Raw genomic sequence first — 10,223 nt, 5'->3', positions numbered from 1 at the left:
CACTTTCTTTTTTTCTTGATCTGTCTTTCCAGGGATTTGTGAAATTTATTAGTCTTTTAAAATGTATTATTAGATTTATTTTCTCTAGCACATTTGTTTTATATTTTACTGATATATGTTTTTAATTTTATTATTTGTTTCTTTTTGCTCCTTGGCCTAATTTTTTTTTATGTTTACCACAATAAGTTTATTTTTTTATTATTTTTTAATATGAAATCTATTGTCAAATTGGTTTCCATACAATACCCAGTGCTCATCCCAACAGGTGCTCTCCTCAATGCCCATCACCCCCTTCCCCCTCCCTCCCACCCCCCATTAACCCCCATTTTATTCTCAGTTTTTAAGAGTTTCTTATGGTTTGGCTCCCTTCCTCTCCAACTTTTTTTTTCCTTCCCCTCCCCCATGGTCTTCTGTTAAGTTTCTCAGGATCCACATAAGAGTGAAAACATATGGTATCTGTCTTTCTCTGTATGACTTATTTCACTTAGCATAACACTCTCCAGTTCCATCCACATTGCTACAAAGGCTGTATTTCATTCTTTCTCATTGCCAAGTAGTATTCCATTGTAGATATAAACCACAACTATTTAAAAAAAATTTTTTAACACTCATTTATTATTGAGAGACAGAGAGACACAGAGCGTGAGCAGGGGAGGGGTAGAGAGAGGGGGAGACACAGAATCTGAAACAGGCTCCAGGCTCTGAGCTCTCAGCACAGAGCCCAACGCAGGGCTTGAACTCACAAACTGCGAGATCATGACCTGAGCTGAAGTCGGTTGCTTAACCGACTGAGCCACCCAGGAGCCCCTAAACCACAACTTCTTTATCCATTCATCAGTGGATGGACATTTAGGCTCTTTCCATAATTTGGCTATTGTTGAAAGTGCTGCTATAAACATTGGGGTACAAGTGCCCCTATGCATCAGCACTCCTGTATCCCTCGGGTAAATTCCTAGCAGTGCTATTGCTGGGTCATAGGGTAGATCTATTTTTAACTTTTTGAGGAACCTCCACACTGTTTTCCAGAGTGGCTGCACCAGTTTGTATTCCCACCAACAGTGCAAGAAGGTTCCCGTTTCTCCACATCCTCTCCAGCATCTATAGTCTCCTTATTTGGTTCATTTTAGCCACTCTGACTGGCGTGAGGTGATATCTGAGTGTGGTTTTGATTTGTATTTCCCTGATGAGGTGTGACGTTGAGCATCTTTTCATGTGCCTGTTGCCTCAGCCTAATTTTTTTAACTAGTGGAAATGGATACTTGGATGATTTATTTTCAGCTTTTTTTTTTCTTTGACAGGAAGCAGGGTTTATTGTGGGCGTGAATAAGGAGCGGGCAGTGTCAAGGTTCTCATGACTGCAGAGCCTACCATTTGTCCAAGGGGCCACAATTAGGGATGTATTTGACCAAAGCCATAGCTATCTGGGATAAGCTACTTTTCAGCCATCATGTCTTCAAATTCATTCACATTAAACTTAGTAAAGCCCCACTTCTTGGAAATGTGAATCTTCGGGCAGCCAAGGAACTTGAACTTGGCCCTGCATAGCGTCTCAATCATATGCTCCTTGTTCTGTACCTTGGTACTGGTGGACATGATGACTTGGCCAATGTGGACCCTGGCCACTGTGCCCTGGGGCTTTCCAAAGGCACCCCACACACCTGTCTGGAGCCTGTCAGCTCCAGCACAGGACAACATCTTGTTGATAAGGATGACGTGGAAGGGATGGAACCACATTTGGATGCAAAAACCATCTTTGCCACAGCTTTTCACCATGTACTTGTTAGCACACATACGGACAGCCTCCAGGGCTTCAGAGGAGAGCTGCTCGTATTCCTCTGGCACTGTGTGGCTACACAGTGGGAACTGCTCCACTTCTGCCTTCTTCTGCCCAAGGTCAAAGATGCGGACCTTGGCATCAGGCACACCTCTGCAGAAACAAGACTTTGGACACCGCTTGTTCTTACAATACCAGTAACACCGGGGTGGGTGGTGGCCCATGGCAATACCACTGGGCCCATGGCCCAGTGGCAAGCCAAAGGAAAAGAGGTTATTTTCAGCTGTTTACTCCTAATAACAGCATTTAAGTATGTCTATAGCTGTATTCTAAAAGTTTTGATACGTTGAACTTTCACTATAATTCAAAGAAAAATATCTCCTAATTTTCATTTGTATTCATTCTCTTAGTGTTTGAATTACTTAAAAGTTTATTACTTTTCAAATATAAAATTTTTAATATTATCTTGTTTCATTATTGATTTCTATCCTAACTGCAATGTTGTCAGAAAATGTGCTCTGTATAATTTTACTTTTTGATATTTTTTAAGGTTTCTTTTAGATTCATCATTTGGTTAACTGGCTTGGCATTTGGTATGAATTTTACATTTGCTGAGTATAAGGTATGTAAATAAGGTCAAGTTTATTTATTGCATTGTTCAAATCTACTGTATCCATGTTGAGTTTTTGTCTGTTTGGTGTATCAGTTACTAAGAGACATCTGTTAAAAATCTCCCTATGATAGGAGCGCCTGGGTGGCTCAGTCGGTTAAGCGTCTGACTTCAGCTCAGGTCATGATCTTGCGGTCCCTGAGTTCGAGCCCCGCATCGGGCTCTGGGCTGATGGCTCAGGGCCTGGAGCCTGTTTCAGATTCTGTGTCTCCCTTTCTCTCTGCCCCTCCCCCATTCATGCTCTGTCTCTCTCTGTCTCCAAAAAAAAAAAAAAAAAAAAAATCTCCCTCTGATAATGGATTTGTCCATTTTCCTTTTAGTTGCATCATTATTTTGCTTTACATATTTTGAAACTCATTATTAAGTGTAACAAATTTACAACTATAATATTTTGGAAATATTAACTCTTTTATCATAATAAAATTTCCTGTGTTTATTGCCAATAAAGTGTCTTGCCTTATAGTCTAATTTCCCTGAGAAATATATAAAATATAGTTATATTGGCCTTAAAATTTTTTTTCATTCATCTATTTTAGTTTTTTTGTGTTGCATTTCAAGTGTGTCTCTTAATCAACATTTACTGTCATGTACTTTTTTTCATGTAGTCTAAAACCTTTGTTTGTGATTGCTCACTCATTTAGATACTATTATATTAGGGGGTTTGTATAATTCTTTATCTTATTACCTCTTTAAATATTGGTTCTGCCTAATTCTTTCTCTTCTCTCTTTCTAGGACACCAATTCTGGGCATGTTAGGACTTTCCTGTGTCTTCTGTGTGATTTTGTGTAATTTTTATCCTTTCTTCCCTCCTCTGTTCTTCAATCTGATATTTTCTTCTGATTTATTCTAGCTCCATTTTCTGTGTCTCATCTTCTATTAGCCCCATCAATTGAGTATTTAATTTTATTATTTTATTTTTCTGTTTCAGAATTTCCATTTGAATTTTAAAAGCTAGATTCCCAAAAGAAATGTAAAATTCTCTGCATTTCACCTTATTTCTTCAAACTATTAATCAGTTATTTTAAAGTCCTTCAATCTGTATCTCCTTATGCATTTGTTTCTATTTTAGGTTTATTTTCATGATTTTGGTTATTAGGTCTTATCTTTTGACATAAGTATGCCTATTAATATCAATTGAAACTTGAGGAACTCCCCTCTACTTGCTAGATGGGATGCTGCCTGATTCATGGGTCATTTAATAAGACCAATTATAGGGGTGCCTAGATGGCTCAGTGGGTTAAGCATCTGATCTCGATTTTGGCTCAGGTCATGATCTCACAGTATGAGATTGAGCCCCACATGGGGCTCTGCACTAACAGCACAGTGTGGAGCCTGCCTAGAATTCTCTCTCTCCCTTCTCTCTGCCCCCCTCCCCCAATCTCTATCTCAAGTTAAACAAATAAACTTTAAAAAATAAAGCCAATTGTATCTTCAAATTGTATCTATCTATATCTATATCTATATCTATATCTATCTATATATATTTGTACAGAACCTTGAACAATACATGCAAAAATTTTCAGAGCTAATTTACTGATTTAGAAAGTGTTATCATTCTCTAGAACTTTCTTTTTTGGCTCCAGAAATTACTTTTTTTAGGTGTTTGCTTGTTTGTTTGTTTGTTTATTTATTTATTTATTTATAAAGGGAGAGAGAGAGTGTGTGAGCAGGGGAGAGGCAGAGAGAGGCAGAGAGAGGCAGAGAGAGAATCCCACACAGGCTCCATGCTGCCAGTACAGAATGTGATCTCACGAACTGTGAGATCATGACCTGAGACAAAATCAAGAGTGGGAGGTTTTAACCGACTGAGCCACCCAGGTGCCCCTCCAGACATGACTTTTGCTCGTGGTAAGAGGGAGGCTGTTAAAATGATGATGAATCCCTTAATCTATTCACTGATTATCTATTTACCTAACTAATTTAGTAGATTAGAAATTTGGCTCTAATCTTGTGATGACATAGCATTTCTAGTTCATGCCTTCTCCAAAGGTGAAGTCCTATAAAGGTCCCACTTGAAAGCTTGACTATAAGGGTGCCACCTTCTTTGTGGTCCCTGGACTCTAATTTTTCCCCTAAACAGGTGTCCTTCACTTCTGAGATTCCTAACTACCCCTTTCTGCTCAATTTCTCTGCCTCTCAGTGGCCACTTACAAATCAGAAACACCTTGAGTGAAAACTAGAATTAAAAATCAGGTTCACCCTTTGTACTTCTCTTTTCCTGGGGATTTTGTTTTTTCAGGTTCTCATGACCTGGCCAGCTTTCTATAGCCTTCAAACCAATAGGTTTTATATTCTATCCTTTTTTTTTTTTTTTTAGTTGTTCTTAGAAGGTGGGTGTGTCTGGAACAGTCTTCTCTACCATTACTAAAAACTAAAATTCCTCCAGTTTGAGTTATTTTGAAACATATTGAGTTTTTTTTTACTCCTATTTACTCCTATAACACAAAAATGGCACACCTGCTGCAGCTGAAGACTTTCCAGACAAAGAGACCTTCCCTTGAAACTAAAAAACAACAGTCAGATGCACTAATAATATTATGCGTAGAACAAGAAATGTGAACAAAAGGAAACAAGGATTGCAAACTGTTTGCCTAGAATATTCTTCAGCATTTGACAGGAAACCGGAAATCATCAGAAATTACCAAAATCATAATTCTAATTAGGGCCTTGAAAGTAGAGAGAACCCAGGGATGGTGTGTTTGATGCTCGCTTTTCTCTTTTTTTTAATGCAGAAATGTCAAATTAGAGCTAAAAACTGGAGTATATTTAAAATGTTGATATTTAACAAATTAGCATTTTAACTCCCAGATTTCTATACAAAATTATCATGTAATTTACACAATAGTTATAATATTTCTAGACTATTACAGTGCTGCATAATAAGCTAGACAAATTAGAGCAGTTTGAGGAACTTATTTTTCTTTCAAATACTTGCCGTTTATGTCTGTGACTGTGTGCTTATCTTCTTTTGGAGATAATGTTAAGAGTCTAAAAAGCAAGGCTGTGGACAAATGTACTCCCTTACTCTGCCACTCTAATGGTCTCTGCTTGAGCCATCCTCTCTCTCACTCTAAGTAAATGAACTGTTCAGTGTCATATCATAGGCAATATTATATATCCATGACAGAGCTAATCACCAAAATACATGATAAGAATAGTAGTTCTAGGTCCCCAGTGGGTGACAGAACAACTCTGTCAATTTTCGAAGGGAAATACTACATATACAATCTTTCATCCCAAACACAACACACAGTTTATCTCCCCTTTTTGTTTTTGATAATATCATTTTTTTCCTTAATGGATTCTTACAGTAGTCCTAAAACCTTAATATTTCTTGACAGTTGGCCTTGTTGTCATTTTGCAACCTGGATTACTGTTCATCTTTTTAAGAGCCTGGTTTTTCAACGCTAGTGTGTTTGAAATAGTTTTGAGGTTTTGTGGTTGCTGTTGACTCTCTTACGGAACTTCGAACACATCAGTTTCCTTTTGCTTTAGTGAACTGGCTGGGCCTTTTGAATGCACGCAGTCCATGGAAGTGCCCAAGCAGACTTATTACTAGAAAAGAATCCCATCTGGAATTCAGACAGGTGGCCCATCTCAGTACCTCCCTGAGAAGTCTGGCTTTTTCAGGTAAGTGCAGAAGACCTGGGGTGGGACGCTCATGAATGAAGGTTATGCGTGAAGAGAACATACTGAACTTACCATTGAAGTTCTAATTCAGAATCTTCAGTCTCGCTGTAAAAAGCAAGCTTATTTCCTCTTGATCACAATTCCTCCTTTACAAAAGGAATTGTCCAGTTCTTTCCATGTAGTACACACTGCTCTGAAGGTGACACCCAGTTTTTATATGTGGTCAAAAATGAACAAAAGTGGTTTCGGAATCTGTCAAAAGAAAAAAGAAAAAAAGAGAGTCTTGTTAAAACCATCATAGAGGCCTTTGGGCATTTGATATTGCATTTACATATTACTAAAATGTTTATATCTTAAGTGTTTTTTTCTTCTGAAAATCTTTAAGCTCTATTATTGGTAATATTCTCACATATGGTTTAAAACTATTCTGGCAGCCTTAATCAATAGAAGAAAACAATCAACAGCAGTCAGGTACTTTGAAATTTCTAAAAGAAGTATATTCAAAGTAACATGTGTAATAATGGTTATTATGATTCTTTTATCCTATTTTTGCAGTACTATATGACAGAGGGAATCTGAAAACAACTTTAAAATCACAGAATTGCAAGAAGTATTGCACTTCAAATATGTGAAATAAATATAATGTAAACTTTAAAAAAGTAAGTCAGTAATGTACAACTTGAGTTTGAGTTTAATCTTGCTTAACAAATTTGTAATATAATTTTGGATGGGTCACTTAATTCCTGGATTTCAACTTCCTATACAACTGCGTAATTATTTGTCTAAGAGATTTTAAGGACTCCAGATTTACAACTCCTTGTTCTATTTTTTATTGGGTTTAAGTCAATCAGTCAATATTATAACTGATCAACAGGAGTAATGAGAAGAACAATAAATGAGGAATCAAGTGGTATGAATTCTAGTCTTCTGTTTTCTAGTAATTGGCTGAGTGATTTAGAAAATATTTTCTAACCATTTTAGGCCAGGGCTTGCCAAATTTTTTCTATAAAGGACAAGATAGTAAATAACTTAGGTTTTGCCATCCAGGAGGCAAAATTGAAGATAATATGAAATCATTCAAAAATGTAAAAACCATCTTTAGCTCACAGGCGATAGAAAAATGGGAGATGAGCTATTTTTGGCCTCAGGGCCATAGCTTTCCAACTCCTGTTCTAGGCAATGATTTCCAACAATTATAAAGTGGAAGATGTAGGAGTTTGTGGATGATACATAGGGTGATCCACCAATCCCCTAAAGTTGTATACAAGAGTCTGAGTGTATGTAAATATGCTACTTTTTAATGAGAAAAAAAGCCCACATATTTCATCAGATTTTTGAGGGGTTCAAAACCCAATGTAAGGTCAAGGACCACAGGACTAGATGATTCCTAAAGATGTTTTCCAAATCTAAAATTCAATGAAATGTTTGTTGGATGTCTACTATGTCTAAGCCACCGTGCTAACACTACAATAGATGTTATTAGCACATTATGACCAAAATAACATGTCAAAAATATACTAAAGAAGATTGTAATATGCACAAATCAGTAATATCCTTCCAAATAATAGCTTTGGCAAAAATTCTGCAATTAGTCAGACATTTTTGAGATATTACTTTGCAAATTGTCTTCAAATCTGGTATGAATGATGTCAAAATATTAATCAAATATTCTTATTGTCTTATCTTATTTTTGATGACAATGGTATTAGTCATGATAACCATAATTGAATTTAACCTAAGCAGAGTTTCTTTCCTAAAAATATGACTTCTGTAAGAGCAGGAACTATGCATTTTTCATCCTTGTATTTGGGAACAATGTTTGTCACATACTAAGTGCTCAACATCTCTGGAATGTATATTTGAATGAATGAATGAATGAATGAATGAAAAGACAATCCTATCATGGCACATAATTACGGTCACATTGAAGGCCTAGCACCCAAAACGCTCTAAAAACAATCATTGCTAAGGCCAAAGATTGCTTCTCTTTTCAACTTTGGACATAACCGTGATTTCAAAATACTTGGTCAACTAAAGATTGCAGTTCCTGGGGATTAAGTCATCTTTTTTAACAAGAGTGAAGTTTGTTGAATTTAATTCACATGTTACAGATGTTCCAGTAACCTAGTCTGTGGGAGGGAGTGATGGAGAGTGGTGTTTGATTAAGGAATAGCAGCATGCTCAGCGTCTGAGCCCTTCCTGCTAAGACCAGGTAGTTGGTTGTACCAGCTAGAGCATTACACGTAAACAGGCAATCCAAAACTCAGATCTAATAGAACTTACAGTAACACTCTGTTCTATGATAAAGAAGTTCAGCCTGATTTCCATTGCCTGGCCAAATGATGATGCCAAAATCTGAGCACCATTGACTTGGGATTCCCCACAGCTACACAGGGTAGAAAATGACTTGCAATTGAAATGTACCTCTCTTCTCTATCTAGGAATAATTTCATTTTATGAAAGGGGAATTCAATTTACAATAGCTGGCTAGTGATTCATTCACTACTCTAGGGAAATTTGAATCTTAAGATTTAAAAAATTTAAGAAATGTTAATGAAAAGCCTGCGCAGTCCTGTGTACATCTGGAGTTATGCCTGAAATGTCCTTATTCAAAAAAGTGCATCCCACCTCCTTCCCTGCTTTCACTCCCCCTCCACTGCAAAAGCTATTAGGTAAATAGCAACAAACTATTCACTTTGGGATGTAATTATAGAGCATGCCTGTGCAGTGTCATGCTGCATTAAATAACACCACTTGTTCAACTGTTAGAGGTTGTGCTAAAGTCATATTCCTGGATCTCCTTAGGGATTGAGATTAGTCCTACATAGAGTCAAAAATTCCAAACCTTCATAAATGGGATCTCAAATATATAACCCAATTATATTTAAGGTCCAAGGTCTGGCTTAAGTTATGACAGGAAGCTCCATCCCTTCCTGAAGGATTTTTGAGATATTCTGGGCTGTGCTTCAGTGTTCTATAAGCCCAAAGCAGCGGGTGCCTCTCATCTGACTGCTGCCCTGGGATCTATCTGCAGATCAATTCTGCACCTTTCTTTCTTTTCTTTTCTTTTTTAAAATATTTATTTATTTATTTTGAGAGTGATCAAGCAGGGGAAGGGCAGAGAGAGAGGGAGAGAGAGAATCCCAAGCAGGCTCCGTGCTGTCAGCACAGAGACTGATGTGAAGCTCGATCTCATGAATCATGAAATCATGATCTGAGCCGAGATCAAGAGTTGGATTCTCAACCAATGGAGCCACCCAGGCACCCCACCTCTGCACCTTTCTGGCTGGCTTCATTCCAGAAAGTGAACAAGGCACCTCTGGTTCCCTCTCAAACACAACTGACTTGAATCTGTAACAAATTTTTCTGCAAACTTTTTCTTGGAAGGACTAGATAATAAACATCTTAGGTTTCATAGACCATACAATCTCTGCCACAACTACTCAACTCTGTAGGTATCATGCAAAAGCAGCCACAGATAATACATAAACAAGTATCTGTGATGAGATAAAAACTTTACTTATAAAAACAGGTGGCTGGTCCACCGGCTGTGGTTTGCTGGCCTGTGAACTATATTGAAGGCTTGATGATAACTTAAAAATTACAATTTTGTAGAAGGAAATGAAAAAGTTAAAGTTAGGATCACCTAATGTGGGCATTACTACTTCTTTGTGGAGGTATCCAACAGCTACCTCTCATTAGCCCTGGGGTGTGGCCATGCTACTGAGGCCTACTCACGATTCTGGGGCAGAACACTTCTCTCCTTACCTTCACATCGACAAATTCAGGTTTCTCCCTTCCTATGTGAAGCTCTGCTTAGAGTGTATCAAAAATAAGTTTGTTCCATAATCATCTCTAAAGAGCAAGGCCCATTGAACAGAAATGCAGTCCATCCACATATGAAGCATCTTCAGTACCTTCTAGTTGTACTACAAGAAAGCTCACCAAAATATCCTTTCTTTTTTTTTTTTACATTTTTTAATCTTTATTTTTTTTTCCAATATATGAAATTTATTGTCAAATTGGTTTCCATACAACACCCAGTGCTCATCCCAAAAGGTGCCCTCCTCAATACCCATCACCCACCCTCCCCTCCCTCCCACCCCCCATCAACCCTCAGTTTGTTCCCAGTTTTTAACAGTCTCTTA

General features: G+C 37.5%; 1 protein-coding gene across 1 annotated transcript; it reads right to left on the bottom strand.

The window, feature by feature from the left end:
* Nucleotides 1-331: 331 nt before the first annotated feature.
* Nucleotides 332-2,592, bottom strand: LOC125918461 (60S ribosomal protein L10-like). The gene has a single exon (XM_049624456.1). The coding sequence runs from the start codon at nt 1,996-1,998 to the stop codon at nt 1,432-1,434; it is 567 nt and encodes a 188-aa protein (XP_049480413.1). The 5' UTR covers nt 1,999-2,592; the 3' UTR covers nt 332-1,431.
* Nucleotides 2,593-10,223: the final 7,631 nt, after the last annotated feature.

The sequence above is a fragment of the Panthera uncia genome, unplaced genomic scaffold, assembly GCF_023721935.1.
Source record: "Panthera uncia isolate 11264 unplaced genomic scaffold, Puncia_PCG_1.0 HiC_scaffold_830, whole genome shotgun sequence".
NCBI classification, from domain to species: Eukaryota; Metazoa; Chordata; class Mammalia; order Carnivora; family Felidae; genus Panthera; species Panthera uncia.
Note: the sequence above shows the minus strand (reverse complement) of the source record. Positions and strands in the feature narration are given on the sequence as shown.